General features: G+C 39.0%; 1 protein-coding gene across 1 annotated transcript in view; it reads left to right on the top strand.

Annotated features, from left to right (window-relative positions):
• Positions 1 to 667: 667 nt before the first annotated feature.
• LOC308611294 (E3 ubiquitin-protein ligase RLIM-like) overlaps positions 668 to 17,428 on the top strand; it is a gene marked incomplete at both ends in the record, with an annotated part of 67,938 nt that continues 51,177 nt past the window's right edge. The window contains one exon of the mRNA XM_081260134.1: positions 668 to 750. Within this exon, the coding sequence (XP_081116260.1) occupies positions 668 to 750 (83 nt within the window). The remainder of the gene's footprint in view (positions 751 to 17,428) is intronic.

Genomic DNA, 17,428 nt, shown 5'->3' with positions numbered 1-17,428 from the left:
AGGTGCTGCTCTACTGGACCCTGGGCTACTTGCCGTAGGGTCCAGGAACAGCACAGCAGCTGCTTAAGAATCTGTTATGTGGGTCATGTTAATGTATCTGGAGAGCATACTTTAAACTTGACATGGAGGTTTCCTTACTAGAAAGGCACCCTGGGGAAGTGGTTCCCCTCCCGGGATATTTTTTCAGGCTGCTCAGTTGATGACTGTTTTTTTTTTTTGCAGAGGAAAAACACCACTCAGCTGTCAGTGGTAGGAATGTTGACCAGGCAGCCACCTACCTCCCAGGGTAAAATACAGCTGAGAGTAAGCAAAAGATGTCTTAAAGTGAGTGGGAAGGAAAGAAAAAGTGAAGGGAAAGAATGTCCTTACTGGTGGAACAAAGTTCATGCCTCATCATTCCCATATTCTGACCCTGTCCTGCTCCCCCACTCCTCAATCTGATCCAAGCACCATGTCCTTGAGGCTGACCAGAGAACTGCACGGCACACTGATGCCTTATATCAAAAAGGCATGGGGGTGTCTTTGAGTACTAAAACAGTATCTCCAAGGATGTCATCAAGATGGCATCCCCCTCTTTGGGGAAGGTGATCATGGTGCTTTCCTTCCATCTATGCTTGATGGGAATATACAAGATATTGCCCTTAGTGTGTACAGTTCACCAATCAAGATGAAGGTGCCACCACTGATATTAGTAGCCTTGGTGGAGCCGTCGTACACCTCCCCAGAATACCTGCAGCTCAGGAACCAGAGGTGAGTCCTAGACTATGCACTGGGGTTATCAGACATTTGGGGGCTTACCATGGACCTCCTGTTTTTGGCCAAGGCTACACACATACCCACCCTTACAGTGAGGTCTAGAGGGAAGGCAACTCTACTTGTACAGACTGGGACTCAAAAATAGGGTGAGTATCCTAGAGAGCACCTGAGGTAGTTTTCCAGAAAGACTTATGGATACTGGGTGTTAAAACAAAAAAACAAAAATAGATGTCCACTACAGCCTTCTCTCACTACTTTTATTTTCTTATCCAGAGTTATGACATTGATCCTACAATATCTGAAGCTTATGGTCACACAGAGAAGGCAGATTCCGTGGAGCCCGCGGGAGAGGGACAAAAGGTGGGAGGGGGCCCAGGGTGGGGAACATGAAGAGGTGAGGAGTGGTGGAGGACTCTAACCTCCATGTGGATAGACCTATCAGTAACCCAGCTTCCCTGTTCCTACATCATCTCATTTTTACTTCCATTCCAGTGCAGTCACTGCCACACTGTAGAGCTTATTACCAGGAACACTTCCGCCATCTGGGATAATACAGTCTGACAGTCCACCCTTTGGCCTCATCCTCCATCCTCCCAGCTTATATACTACTTGTTAATTTTTCAACTTTAGTTCGTTTTTCCACTTACTCTTCCTCTATCCACCAAGCTCTTGTTTTCTTTTTCGCTCTCTCCAAGGTAGGCTTGGTGGTCTATCAGGTAAGCAACATTTAAAAAGCTCCACTACAAATAGGTCCCATCCAATCACCTTTAATCCTTCCCGTCTGGCAAAATCCCCTATCTCTGCCTTTTCCAGAAATACCTTCCCATAAGTAGCTGATGACTATTGGATTAAATCTCACAATCAAGTCTACTCATGCCATGATAAATTCAGCCCTCATGCTACCTGGAAATAATGCAGCCATTCCACAAATTCTTATTCCATGCTTACTAACATGTGAACAAAACAAATGGAACTTAGGTCACTGTTTCCTTAGTCCATTTTCTCTCCAGTGCTACTCAAATCTATTTCAAATCTCCTTCACTTTTCTCAAATTTAGGCCATCTCCACTTGCTCAGCAGATGTGCCAAACCACCATTCACAGAGGAACTAGAAGTCATGAGATGGGAAATTTTCATCAAAATCCTTAAAAAAAAATTTCCCATTCCTCCTTTCCTTCTTCCTTCCTGTTATATGGAAAGAAGTTTCTTTCCCAACGTCAAAGGAATTACACTTCCTGAAATTTCCTTATTGAGAGATAGCTAAACTCTAGTCTTGATGGACTGATCACCCTGGCCAGGTATCCTTTTGCTCCCTCCCTCTCCTTATGAGTCACTCTACATCTTTTATTATCTTTAAAGCTTTTTAGTAAAAAATGTTTAAACATGCACGAAAGCAGACAGAACAATGTAACCTCCCATACACCCCTCACCCAGCTTTCACAGGTATCATTAGGCATGTGTGATACATCCCATCTTTTACACTATGATTAAAGTGCAAAAGCCCATTTAAACACCTTGTCATCTATCTCTTAAGACATATGCTATGTGCCCATGTCAGAGCTCTCACATTTCTTTGATACTTATCACCTGTGGTACACAGTTATTCACAACAGATGTACACAGCATTGGTGACAAAAAAGCATTGTGCTTTAGAGGCTCTGGCAATCAGTTCTGCTCTGCCTTTTAGTCAACCCTAAGGAGTCATTTGAATGAATTCCTCCCTCAACCCCATATAAGAAGTAATCTTACAGGTCAAATTCAGTGCACAATATTGCTTTCCCTTAATCACACAGTAACTATAACATGCAGAGAGCATAGAAGTAGTAAACTGGGCATGTTGATAAAGACTTGACATTACTATATGTGTTTTCAAATATTTACAAGAAAATACTTTTCCTGTCACATAGTTAAAATGAGCTATTGTGTTCCGAGTTAAACACAGTAGATAAAACACACTTGTTTATCTTCTCTCTTTCCCCAAATGCCATTAAAAGCAAGAGTAGATGAAAAAAAAAAAAGTAAGAGTAGGTGAAAAGAGGTTCAACATCTCTAGCCATCAGGGAAATGAAAACCAAAGCCACTATGATATAACACTTCACACACACAAGAATGACGAGAAACACAAAGTCAGATTAAAACAAGTGTTGGTGAGAATGCGGAGAAACTGGAACCCTGATACACTGCTTGTGGGAATGAAAAATGGTGCAGCTGTTTTGGAAAACAGTCTGGCAGCGCTTCAAAATGTTCAACATAGAATTACTATGTGACCCAGCAACTCCACTTCTAGGTACGTACTCAAGAGAAATGAAAACATATGTCCACACAAAAACTTGTAAACAAATGTTCAAAGCAGTATTATTCATGAGTTAAAAGGCAGAAACAACCCAAATGTCCATCAACTGATGAATGGGTAAATAAAATATGGTATATCCATGCAGTGTAATACTTTTGGCGTTAAAAAGCACTGATACATGCTACAACATGGCTGAACCTTGAAAACATGCTAAGTGAAAGAAGCCAGTCACAAATAACCACGTATGATTCCATTCATGTGAAATATTCAGAATAGGGAAGCCAAGAGAGGACAGAAAGTAGATTAATGGTTGCTTAGAGCTGGGAGATGAAGGGTGGCGGGTAATAGCTAAAGGTTACGGGGTTCTTTCTGAAATCATGAAAATGTTTTTAAAATTGTGATGCACATATCTGTGAGTATACTGAAAATCATGGAATTACACACTTTAAATGAGTAAATTGTATGGTATGTGAACTATATCTCAATAAAACTATTCAAACAAAGGATTTAAAAAGAATAAGTGCTTAAGGATGACTAGAAGGAGAGAGGATACAACAAAAGATGTCAACACATTTTTGGAAGATGGAAATCTGGTGGAGGAATGGTAACTGGTGAGCAGAGCAGACGAAGTGCTGGCAAACCAATTCACACCACAAAACGCCAGAAGACGGATGACCTGGTGGCACCAGATCAGAAAAGCTAGGGGTTCCATGCTGTAAACACGTTGATATTTTTCCTTCTTTTTTTTTTTTGTATTGTGTTTAATTTAAAAACATTTGTTGGTGGGGAGGGTGTGGTGCTCTTCTTCAGGATTTTGTAAAATCCTGTTGAAATGAGTAGAGGGTCCCAGGTTTCTTGCCTGGGACAGAATGTGAGAAAACTTTTGAAGCTGACATTACACATTTCTGGGGTTTGGGTATGGTGATGGTGGTAGCTGCAAGAATCAAAGGCAGAAATCCCAAAGTTTAGGTAAAATCCAGGACAGCAGGCAATGGTCCATTTTTTAAATGTATTTATTTGAAAATAACTAAACTTGTGGAAAAGATGCATGGATGGTAAACACTATGTACCCTTTATCCAGACTTACCTACTAACATTTTGACCCATTTGAGATCTCTCTCCTCTCTCTGTCTCTGTTTCTGTCTCCTTCCCTTCCTGCCTCCACTCTCTCTATATATGAATACACACACACACACACACACATATATGAAAAATATGCATACATTTCTGAATATTTGAAAATACATTTCATGCACCATGCACCTTCTCCTTGAATATTTCATTGTGTATTTAAGAAAAAGAAGATTCTCTTACATACAGTACAGTTAGTTTTCCCCTTCAGTAAATTTAACAATGACATAAAACTTTTAACTAATCTCCCATTCATATTCCATTTTTGTCAATTTATTGAGTAATGTCCTTTGTGGCTTTTTTTCAAAACCTCCATTACAGGATTCAGAATCACAGACTGCATTTAGTTGTCATGTGTTTTTAGTCTCCTTTAATCTGGATCAGTGTTTCTCAGTCTTTCTTTTTTTATGACAAGGCCACTTTTTGAAGAATATATTTGATGTGTCATTTTTATGACCCCTTCTATCCTGGAAATTCTTTTGGTGGAGCTTATATTGCTCAGACTTTAGAGGATGTTTTTACAGTTGTGAATCCTAGGGACCACAGGGACAGTCAGGACCAAACTTTCTATAAAAAAAAACAATACCAGAGATACAAAGATATGTGGAGGGGTTTTTCTGAACAGATACACCTCCTGCAGTCAAGGGAGGAAGGTATGTGAGATGGAGTGGGCTTGAAATGGACCCTCCTTTTGGGTACAGACAACAGTGGAGCTGTGGCTGCAGGAGAAGACAGGTAAAGAAAGGAGCTGTCATTACTAGTATCCTCCTCATAGGGGAGGGAGAGAATTAGGTATCTGGGGTCAAGACTGATTCATCAGACTCAACGAGGGAATACAGGCAAGCAAAGTAAGGAAATGACACAGCTTAATTTCAGCAGTTTATAATCTAAATAATGAAGGCACAAGGGCTACAACTATTAAATGACTAGCATGGGGAGATGAAATAAATACATATACACATCGACAAAAATGACATCATTGTTTAAAAAGGTATGGAGATGCCAACAGGAATTTTGGTGGCAAGTAAGAAAGTAGATGGGGAAAAAAATCATAAAACTTTTCATAGAAGAAGTAACCATGAGTGTGATTCCAAAAAGCTAAAACGTATTGCTAAATATTGTGCTCATTAGAAGTTATGTTAAAGAGAAGCCCACTCCTTAAATCAGGGTGTGTTTGGTCCTTCGGGTTGTGTTCTGTAAAATAAAAAAAAAAAATTTAAATGTTTTGAGAGGGATTTTTCAGAAGAGGGAGCAAGCAGCAGGATGAGACACTGTATGGCTGGAGGAGGCTAGATTTGAGAACCTTAGGGGGCTAAATAGCTGAAGAGGGATTTCAGGAAAAAAAGAACAACTAAAGCTTTTTAAGTTGTTTGCCATAGGTTCATGGGTGTGCCATGCCCTTGTTTCCCTTTTTGTCATGCTTCCTGTTCACTGGTACAGGCTACTCTGCACTCTTACACTTTTTGGTGAATGTGAATTCTTTTGAGGAGATATGGGGGCGTATATTTCTTCTGACTATATTTCTGGCTTCATACAGGTGAGAACACATTATGTATGAGGGGAAGCTGTAGTTGAAGGCTTGGAGGTAAAAATCCCTTGGCATAGAAGAGTTTTAAATATTATGTGGGGTCCAAAGGTAGATCACCAAGCAGTAAAAGGGTCTCAGGTAATATCTGGGTAACGTGTGGAATAAATAGAAATTTTCACTAAGGTAAATATATGGTATGTAAATGTGTGGGTTGGAAGGTGGGTTAGAGGTATCTAAAGGGCCCTGGAGGGATGGATAGATCTGCTGGGTTGGATGGTGGGGGAAGGATTGTGGGTTTCTCTCTCTTGTGTTGTCCCCTCCCTCACCCTCAAGAACCTTTGGTGTTTACGCTTAACCTCTGTAATGTGGGCCTAGAACTCTAGTCTAGAATGTGCACTTTCAATGCCCAGATGCTTGAGGCAGCAACGCACTTCTGATGATCTGGACCCTCTTCTTTGTCTGAGGAGCCTTACTGCACCATGGCTGAGCTCCAGCTCAACTTCCTAGGTTTTCCCATCCTTGCCTTTGTGTATTGGGTGGGGCTCCTTCTTCTGGCACTGTGCTACCTAAGGAGGAATTCATGTTTCCCAATATTTTGGAAACAGGGAGAAATCGATCAGGTCAGCAAACCAGAGTCCCTCAAAGATATTAAATCTTTTCAAATAGATGCATTCAGTGGTATCAGTTTCCCTCTAAGTACTGCTTTTTCTGCAGCTCACAAATTTTGACAAGTTGTATTTTAATTTTCATTTAGTTTAAAATATTTTTTCTCTTGATATTTCTTCCTTGACCCATGTTTTAGTAGCATGTTGTTTACTCTCCAAACATTTTGGCATTTCCAGCTATTTTTCTGTAATTGATTTCTAGTTTAAGTCCATTATGGTCTGAAAATATACTTTGTATGATTTCTATTTTATATTTGTTAAGGTGTGTTTTGTGGCCCAAGACGTGGTTTATTTTGGTCAGTGCTCCAAGTGTGCTTGAGAAGAATGCATATTCTGTTGTTGGATGAAGTATTCTACAAATGTCAATTAGATCAAGTTGATTGATGGTGCTGTTTAGGTCAACTATATCCTTACTGATTTTCCGCCTGCTGAATCTGTCCATTTCTCATAGAGGGGTGTTGAACTCTCCAAAAATAACAGTGGATTCACCTAATTCTCCTTGCAGTTGGACCAGTTTTTGCCTCATATTTTGACAGTCTGTTGTTAGATTGTACACGTTAAGGATTCTTGTGTCTTCTTGGAGAGTTGACCCCTTTGTTGTTATGTACTGCCCCGCTTTATCCCTCATAACTTTCCTTGCTCTGAAGCCTGCTTTGTCTGAAATTAATATAGTTCCTCCTGCTTTCTTTCATCAGTGTTACCATGGTACAGTTTTCTCTTTCCCTTTACTTTTAATCATCTGTGTCTTTATATTTAAAGTGGGTGTTTTGTAGACAACAAATAATTGGATCTTGGTTTATCCACTGACAGTCTGTCTTTTAATTGTTGAATTTAGAACACTTACATTTAGTGATTTTTTTATATAGTTGGATTAATATCTGCCATATCTGTAACTGTTTAGTATTTATTATGTGTATTCTTTTTTTCTTCTTCTCTTTTTCTGCCTTTTCTGATTTTAAACAAGCACTTTATATGATTCCATTTCTCTCTTCTCGTAGCATGTCAAGTATTCTTCTTTAAAAAATATTTTCATGGTTGCCCATGAATTTGTAATATACATTTACAACTAATCTAAGGCCACTTTTATATAGAACATTATACCACTTCATAGGTAGTGCAGGTTCCATTATAACAGAGTTCCCAATTCCTCCCTCTTGTCCCTTGTAACACTGATGTCATTTATTTCACTTATCCATATACTATAATCACCCCATACACTATCATTAGTATTATTAGGTCAACTGAGAATAAGAAAAATAAAAGTTTTGTTTTACCTTCATTTATTCCTTCTTTTCCCTTCCTTTATGTAGAGCTGAGTTGTCCTTTTCCTTCTCCTTGAAGAACTTTTTAAACATTTATTCCAGGGCAAATCTGCTGCTGATGAGTATCTCAGTTTTTGTTTGAGAAAGTTTTTATTTCTCCTTCACTTTTGAAGGATAATTTCACTAGGCACAAAGTTCTAGGGTGATTTTTTTTTTCTTGCAACACTTTAAATATTTCACTCAATTCTCTTCTTGCTTGCATGGTTTGTGATAAGCCCATAATTCTTATCCTTGTTCCTTTAGAGGCAGGATATTACTTTCTTCTGTATTCTTTCAAGATTTTATCTTTCAGCTTCCTACAGTTTTAATAAAATATGTCCAGGTATAGACTTTCTTCGTATTTACATGCTTGGTGTTCTCTGAGCTCCCACAATCTATGGTTAATCCGTCATTAATTTTGGAAAATCCTGGGCTGTTATTTCTTCAAATATTTCTTATTCTCTCTTCTCTCTTTCTTCTCCTTTTGGTATTTCAATTACATGTATATTACACATTTTGAAACTGTCTCACAGTTCTTGGATATTCTGAGTTAAAGGTTTTTTTAAAAATTCTTTTTCTCTTTGCATTTCAGTTTGCAAAGTTTCTACTGACATATTTTCAAACTCACTTACTCTTTCCCTGGCCATAGGCAATATACAGATGAGCCAATTAAAAGCATTCTTCATTTCTGTTATAGTGTTTTTGGTTTCCAACATTTCCTTTTGATTCTTTCTTAGAGTTTCCCTCTCTCTGCTTATTACTCATCTGTTCTTGCATGTTTCTGCTTTTTCCATTAGAGCCCTTAACATGAAACGATGGTTATTTTGGATTCCATGTATGACAATTCAAAACTCTCTGTCATATCTGAATGTGGATCTGATGCTTGCTTTATCTATTCAGACTGTTTTTTCTTGCCTTTTTATCATACCTTGTAATTTCTTGTTGAAAAGCCAGACATAATGTATTGGGTAATAGGAACTGAAGTAAACAGACCTCAGTGTGAAGTTTTATGTTAATCCAGGTAGGTGTTGGTTGTGTTTAATATTTACTGTAGCTGTATATGTCAGAGACTTCAATTTCCTATAGTGTCCTTGTTTTCATCTCCCTTGGTGTCTTCAGATTCCCCTAAGTCTCCTCCTTATATAGAGCCTATGCCTTGCAGCTCTTTCGGCTATGATCCTCTGTTACCATACTGGAGCCCTGTTGATGTGGTAGTAAGGAGCTGGGGGGGAGGGGATATGATTAAATCTGTCGTTTAGTGGTCCTGTGTCCCTGGGTTATTCACAGATGTTTCTAACTCTTTTCTCTCTTTCTTTCTTTTCACTTTTTAGAAGAGATAAGAAAGCTAGAGGGAACTGGAGTTGGATAACTTCCCTTCTCCCATGTGGGATAAGTCTCTGGTAGTCTTTTCCTCTGCTGAGTAAGCTTCTGTTATGGAGAACATTCAGGGGATATTTCAGAATGTTTTCAAAATTGTTACTTTTCTTCCCATTCCCACACTCCTCCACCAGAAACATCAGAATTTTTCATGGCTCTTCACTGTGAGAACCTGGTGGGGTTCCCATAGGTGAAACCCATGAATAGGTGGAGGCCTCCCTAACATAATGACCCTAGGAATTTCTCGCTCTCATGTTAGCCCATGTGCATCCTCTAGCAATTTGTCAAAGGGTCCTTTTAAGTGTTCCTATCAATTTATGGCTCCAGTGGCCTCTGCTTGAGGTAAGCTGACCTCAACTGTGATTCTCTGCATTCACCCTCTATGAAGATTTTGGAGTGATTTGCCCTGTGACCTTAATTCTCTAATGCTACAAGAAAAGTCACTGACTTTCAATTGGTTCAGATTTTGTTTCTTCTAAAGACTGGAGTAATGACTCTCAAGCTCTTTAAGTGTTGGAGCTGGAACGAAAAGTTGCCCCTTAAAGAATGATTCTTTATTTTCTTGTTCCCCTGCTCACATTTCTCAGTGAGATTGGTTGGGTCAGAGAGACACCTAAGATAGGAAGTTCAAGGAGAGGATAGAACATCATAGGCCAGGCAGGGCCAGTAGTTCTGGGGGGACTAAGGCTTCCAGTTGAAGCCCATGGCCCATCTGAGCATTTGGAGATTGCAGGATAAAATCCCAAGCATAACTTTGCGGCCCTGGGTTGGGTTATTTAGAGAGTTTGGGATCTCTGCAGGAGAACAGAGTTCTCCATTGCTTGATCATGCCTCACGTTCTCACGTCAGGCCTCACTCGACCGAGCCTTCCTTTATGCTGGGCTGATCAGAGCAGCAATGCTGAGCCTCTGAGAGCCTCTGAGCAGAGCCTGGAGTCTGAGCTCCAGGATACAGGGTCCTATCTGAGGGACATGGATGTGACTGTTGGCCTCAGATGCTAGGCCCTCCTTGGGCAGATGACTTCTGACTGAGAATATCAAGTGTGGACCTCATAGATAAAAGTCCTTCTTTGAGTTTGTCAAAGAAGAAAAAAATCGAAAGCATTTTAAACCTTTAAAATTGATAAAAGGAAGGAATATAAAGTTCTATTGGTTCCGGAAGATCCCACATACCGCGGAGCAACTAAGCCAGTGTGCCGCAACTACTGAGCCTGCGCTCTAGAGCCTGTGCGCCACAACTACTGAAGGCCGCGCACCTAGAGCCCATGCTCTGCAACGAGAAGCCACTGCGATGAGAAGCCCGCACACTGCAACAAAGAGTAGCCCCCACTCTCCGCAACTAGAAAAAGCTCGCGCTCAGCAACGAAGACCCAACACAGAGCCAAAAATAATAAATAAATAAAATTTTTTTAAAAAGTAAGCAGTTATGAGCTGCTATAAACCTACTGTTTCTTTACTTGATTTAAATGAATTTAATTCTTTAAATAACTGAGCAGGTAGAGAATTTAGACTCAGCCATTATTAGAGGTACCTTATACAACAAAAGTGGTATAAAAACCCTGTAACATGAAAGTGTTGTGGATGTCCTTCTGGTCTTCTGAGACCGGGACACCTGTACCTTTATGTCCCATTTATAAATGTTCCTGTATAATGTTTGGGATGCTGAAATATTCGATGAGATAGATACACCATGCCTATTACATGCCTTCCCTATATCTCTCTCAACTACATCCCTCTAATGAGTTGGTGCAGCTCCAAGGCTCTATCCAGTAACAAGGTAGTGTCAGGCAGTGCTTGTTGTACTCACTGGCTTTTAATCCTCCAACTGCCTTGTAATCTCCTCCTTCACACCTTGATGCTTAGAAATGGCATATTTCCTGAGGAAGAGGTTTCTACGGAGTCCTGGATACTTGCTTGAAATGGGGACAGGAGGAGGGAGGAACAGAAGGGAAGATATAGGGAAGATGAACGGATTTTTTTTTATATAAATTTTTCTGCCATAAAAACTATAGGTACCAAGCAAAGCAATCAGGGAAATTTATATTCATGCATTAATTGACCACTTACAATGATGAGTAGATAGAGAACATTAGATAGATTAAGGAAGTATCTATGAGGTAAAATGGATAAGATTGATAATGGATAGGATATAGTGGCTGATGTGAGAGGTTGAACTCAAGGATTATTGTTAGGTGCCTGGTTTATACAACTGGGTGAATGGTGTCACTACACACTAAGACAAATGAAAATGAAGGAGGAGAGATTCGGTAGTTTAGGGAGACCATGAGTATTTAGCTTTATGTATATTTTAAATGAACAGATTTAGATGTTAAATAGGCAACTGGATTTACAGAATTCAGATTAGAGGTCTCAGGTACACAAATGTCCAAACTTTATGGAGTTGGTAACTGAAGCTGTGTGTTTCTGTGAAATCATATTATGAGTTCTAGAGTGAGGGGACATAATGGCCTAGAACTGAATTTTGAAGAATTTCAACATTTCATGTCTGAGGAGAAGGATACGCACCTGCAAAGAAGATAGAGAATGAACTGCCGCAGAGATTAGAGGAAAACCAGAGGAGTTTTTGGGTCAAGGAAAATCAAGTCTCAAAGACAGAAGCAAATCCTACTTACAGATCAAGTAAGTAGGAGATAAAATTTTCACATCACATCCATGGATTTGGAAATAACTTATGAAGTACCTTTTTATTGGAGTAATAAAAGATGGATTCTATTGGGAGTGGGTTGAAGCATGAGAAGGAAGTAATAAAGTGAAGGTATCAAATATAGATAAACATTTTTAAACAGCTTTATGGAGGTACAACTGATGCACAAAAAATGGCACATGTTTAATGTATACTATTTGATGAGTTTGGACATATGCATAAACCCATGAGACAATTAACACAATCAAGGTAATAGACGTATCTGTCCCCTCCAAAAGCTTGTGTCCCATTTTTTCTGTGTGTGGTAAGAACACTTAACAGGAAATCGACCCTCTTAACTAATTTTAAGTGCTTAACACTATTGTTAACTACAGACACTATTTGTACAGCAGATTTCTCGAATTTATTCATCTTGTATAACTGAAAATTCATACCTGCTGAACAACAGCTCCCCATTTCTCCCTTTCCCCAGCCCCTGGCAACCAACATTCTATTCTCTGCTTCCATGAAGTCTGATTATTTTAGGTACCTCATATAAATGGAATTATGCAGTATGTGTCCTTCTGTGACTGGCTTGTTTACTTAGCTTATTGTCCTCCAGGTTCATCCCTGTTGCCACAATGGTAGAACCTCCTTCTTCTTTTAAAGTTGAAAGTATTCCATTGTAAATATATACTACATGTTTTGAACCATTCATCTGTCGATGGACAGTTTGGGAAAAGCTTCTTGACATTGATCTTGGCAATGATTTATTGGCTATGACACCAAAAGCACAGACCACAGAAGCAAAAATAGACAAGTAGAACTACATCAAAATAAAAAGCTCCTGCACAGCAAAGGAAACAACCAACAGAATGGAAAGGTAACCAATGGAATGGGAGAAAATATTTGAAAATCATATATCTGGTAAGAGGTAAATATCCAAAATTTATAAGGAATTCCCACAACTAAGTAGCAAATAAACCAAATAACTCGATTAAGAAATGGGCAAATAACTTGAATATACATTTTCCAAAGAACACATATGAATGGCCAAAATGTATATGAAAAGGTACTCAGCATCGCTAATCATCAGGGCAATGCAAATCAAAATCACAAAGAGATATCACCTCACACCTGTTAGGATGCTTAGTTTCAAAAATACAAAGGTAACAAGCACCAGAGAGAATATGGAGAAATTGGATCTCTTGTACACTGTTGGTGGGAATACAAAATGGTATATAGTCACTATGGAAAACAGTATGGAGGCTTCTCGAAAAATTAAAAATAGAACTATCATATGATTTAGCAATCCTACTTCTGAATGGATATATGTATATATATATATATGTATATATATATATGTGTGTGTGTGTGTGTGTGTGTATATATGTATAAGAGAACTGAAATCTGGATCTCAAAAAGATTGCACTCTCATGTTCATTGAAGCATTATTCACAATTGCCAAGATATAGAAAAACATTTTCAAGAATTATTTTAAAAACTGTGCCTTTAAAGAAGAGATAGTGTGGTAATTAGTAATAGAAGTCAGGTGGAGAAAGGTGAGTTTGGTTTTGCTTTTCTTTTTTGCTTTACTCTTCTTTATTATTTTTCCCAATTTGGAAGATTTTAGAATGTTTAAAAAAGATAGTGGAAAAGATCCAGATTAGAGAAGGTATTGAACAAAAGAAGGATCCTTAGAGAGTGCAAGGTGATGCAATCCAAATCAGGAGTAAGGGAATTGGGTTTAGTAGGAATAGAGCTTCTGTTCTGTTAAATTACCAAAGGAGATAAAGATGGTAGCAGATGTAGTAACTCTATTATGTTAATGAACAGGAAAGTTCTCCTAATGTTTTTTCTTTTCTTTTCTGTGAATTAAAAGAGATTATCTCCTGATATTATAGCAAATGGTGGGGACATGCCATTTAAGAAGAGTGCAATAGCTGAATCACTTTGTTATAGAGCAGAAACTAACACAACATTGGAAAGCAATTATACTCCAATACAGATTTTTCTTAAAAAAACAAAGAATAGTGCAGAAAGAGAGAACAAACTGTAAAGAGTGGGAAATGATGGGTCCAGATTAATGTAGCAGAATTAAAGGGCAATATTAAAGGACCTTTTAGGTTAGTGATCATGAATTTATAAAGGAAACCATCTAAACTATTATACACTTTACTTGGGAAGACTTTGAAAGCTGGAGATCAAGAAAAGAGAAAGCAATGGTTTGGGTTGATCCAGCATAACTAAAAGACACTGGAACAGGGCTAGGGACAAACACACTATTAGATAATGGACACTGGAATGTAAGAGAGTAAGGAGAGATACAAAGGCAGTATCAGGAGAAAGCAAGGGAGTAAACAGATTTTGCGTCAAAGTACTATCATAGTGGTGGGGTATTTGAACAAGTGAACTGGAATGTGAGAAGTTATTGTAAAGGGATGGCATATTTGTGTGAATAAATTTAAAGACTATTTCTCTTTTTCCAGCTCTGATTTTTATTTTAGAGGACTGACTCCTGAAAACTCGGTTTCCCAGGATTCACTGGCAACTAGCTTCCAATTAATTTTGAGTAAAGGAAGGACTGGTGAGAGTTTGGAAGAAGGGGACAGGGGAGAACCCAGAATGCCCTCTTTCTTTGAGTTGTACGTACAACTGAGGCTTCGTCTCCCTCATGCGTCCAATTCCTGCTCAAGGGCTTCTCCCTCCATGTTCCCAGCACCCACCAGCAGTCTCTACATTCATTACCGTTCTGCTTAGGGGATTCAGCCTTTCCAAACTCTAGGTTGCCTTCCTATTTCATTTGACTCCAGCTTTTATAACTTTTGAAACAAGCTCCTTTTATTAAAATCTACTTTCTAAACTTCCTGAAGCAGATTTCCTGTCCTGCATGAGTAATCCCAGGAAAAAGATGCTCAAGATGGGACTCTGGAATAAGGTTTTGAGCTTGAATGTAGTAGTGACTCCGCTGCCAATGCAAAGACAAGTGTTTCTTCCGAGTAGTGGAAGCAATAAATAAATTACCAGCAATATTTGCTTTGAACATATTGCCAGTTGAAGACAATACATTTACATCTCAAGCGGCAGCTGATTTTGTCTATTACAGCAGTAGTAACTACAAGCTCCACGGGGACCATTAGCTGCTTCTTATAGCACCAGAGAGCTTACAAAATGAAAATGTTTACACTTAATGTTAAAAGGTGTTAGGTGTTTAAACTCTCAAATCGAGGCATGGGAAGACACAGAGAGCCACACTGAGGGCCTTAAAATTTTCTCATGTCTTATAGCCACACAGCAGACATGGTTGAGGATCAAGTTTCAAATCTAAAAGTGTGAGTTGCAGAATTAAAATCCAAGTTCAACGTACATCTGTGCTAAGTCTCACAGATTAATATCAGGACATTGATCAGAAAGAGCTGGGTATTAAGATAAGGATATATTGAGTATTTAGGATAAGTGCAGGTAGGCAGACTCAGATTAATATGAAAATTTTTAACCCAAATCTTCCTGTGGTTTCCTCTCGAAAGGAAGCCACCCTTCTTCCTCCCCATTTGAGGAAACTAACCTTCCCTTACTTAACATATCTCTAAAGACCTCATCTAAATAGGTTAGTTTTCAAGGAAATTTCTACTTTTCTCAAGACCCACCCACATCAGCACTTACTGCATCCTAATAACTACAGTCAGATTCCAGCAGGCCCCAGGAGGCAAGTATAATGTCCACCCTGGTAGGAGTTAGCATATACATCAAAAGAAATGCTATATCCTGCTAATGTGTATCAGCAGAAACCTGTAGAATGTGTGTGTGGCATATGGTTTTTTTGGTTTTTTTGTTTGTTGTTTTGCAGTACGCGGGGCTCTCACTGTTGTGGCCTCTCCCGTTGCGGAGCACAGGCTCCGGACACTCAGGCTCAGTGGCCATGGCTCATGGGCCCAGCCACTCCGTGGCATGTGGGATCCTCCTGGACCGGGGCACGAACCCGTGTCCCCTGCATCGTCAGGTGGACTCTCAACCACTGTGCCACCAGGGAAGCCCTGGCTTATGTTTTATAAGTGCTAGACTGAGAAAGATGGAATATAAAGTTGGAAGGGGTTGAATTTATTATAAAGAACATACCTGAGATTCAAAGTATTAGCTCTAGCTGATGGAATTGGCTCTAATCGTTGGCTTGTTTGGCTGACTGAAACATAGATTCAATAGTCAGCAACATTCAAAGAGGGCAAGATGCCATAATTTATCTGACAGAATGTAGACAAAGGAATCCATGTACTTAAAATGAGAATGTTGGAGTGGATTAAGTATGTGAAACCCACTCAACTATCCCACAGTTATGCCCCCACAGAGGTCATCGATAACATTCTTCTTCAAGACATTAAGACATTCATTGATGAGAGAAATACAAGCATCCTTGAAAACCTCTGTGGCATCTGTCTTCTGGGGGCTAAAGATGACAATGCGGGATAGCACCAATGAAATGGCCCCCGTGCTTTTAACAGGAATATGGGGTTACAGAGTAGCAGAGGTTAAGTGGTAGCATTTAATATGAGAAACAAGGTGAGTGCAATTATCATAAAGGTCAGCAGGGCAGAGTGGCAGTATTTTGACCCAAAGTGACTTCCAGCAGTAACAGATTAATCACATTTACACTGGGAATTACATTGATGAGCAGGCTTGAACTGTATAAATGAAAATAAAATTCAAGCACAATGAGCAGAAACCTGCATTGATTTTCCAGGAGTGAAAATTACAGCCTCGCCCAAACCTAAACCAGAGATCAGGTGTCTACAACAGCTTCAGAAACTTTGCTGCAACACTGTCAAAAGTATAGAGTGTGATTTTTTTTTCTCCAGGTCTACCTCAAAGGGGTTTACAAATTTCCAGGGGGAATGTTTAGAAAGAAAAGTGGAAAACTCAGAATTTTTCAGAGATTATTAAGATAAATTTACACACCTGAGGTTCCAAAACATCACTGTTGTCTTCAGGTCATAATAGGGCTTATGGAAGCCATGTGATAATTGGAATTTTGACACAAGTTCACCTCCCTAGAAATCCTGTGCAGTGACCTACACTATATTTCCCATATCTGAATATATTTTTGGAGTACACATACTTGGAAAATGACAGAACTCTCAAACAACGTAAGTGCTATTAAGAACGGCTACTGCCTGACACCCATTAGGATAGCTATTATTAAAAACAATAATAAATAACAAGTATTGGCATGGATGTGTAGAAATCTGAACCCTTCTCCATTGCAGTTCCTCAAAAAATCAAACAGAATTACCATACGATCTAGCTATTCTACTTCAGAGTATATATCCAAAATAATTAAAAGCAGGGACTTGAAGAGATGTTTGTAATTTCTTGTTCTTAGCAGCATTATTCACAATAGCCAAAAGATGGAAACAACCTAAATGTCCATCAACAGAGGAATGGATAAACAAAATGTAGTATATACATACAATGGAATATTAAATGACCTTTAAAAGGTAAAAATTCTGACACACGCTACGATATGGATGAACTTTGAAGACATTATGCTAAATGAAATAAGCCAGAACCGAAAACACAAATACTGTGATTCCAGTCCTATGAGGTACTAGAGTAGTCAAATTTATATAGACAGATAATAGAATGGTGATTGCCAGGGTCTGGGTGCAGTGATGAATGGAGAGGTGTTGTTTAATGGGTAGAGAGTTTCAGTTTGGGAAGATGAACAAAGTCCTGGAGATGAA

Source organism: Mesoplodon bidens (assembly GCF_964165515.1).
Source record: "Mesoplodon bidens genome assembly, contig: HAP1_SCAFFOLD_179, whole genome shotgun sequence".
Lineage (NCBI taxonomy): Eukaryota > Metazoa > Chordata > Mammalia > Artiodactyla > Ziphiidae > Mesoplodon > Mesoplodon bidens.
Note: the sequence above shows the minus strand (reverse complement) of the source record. Positions and strands in the feature narration are given on the sequence as shown.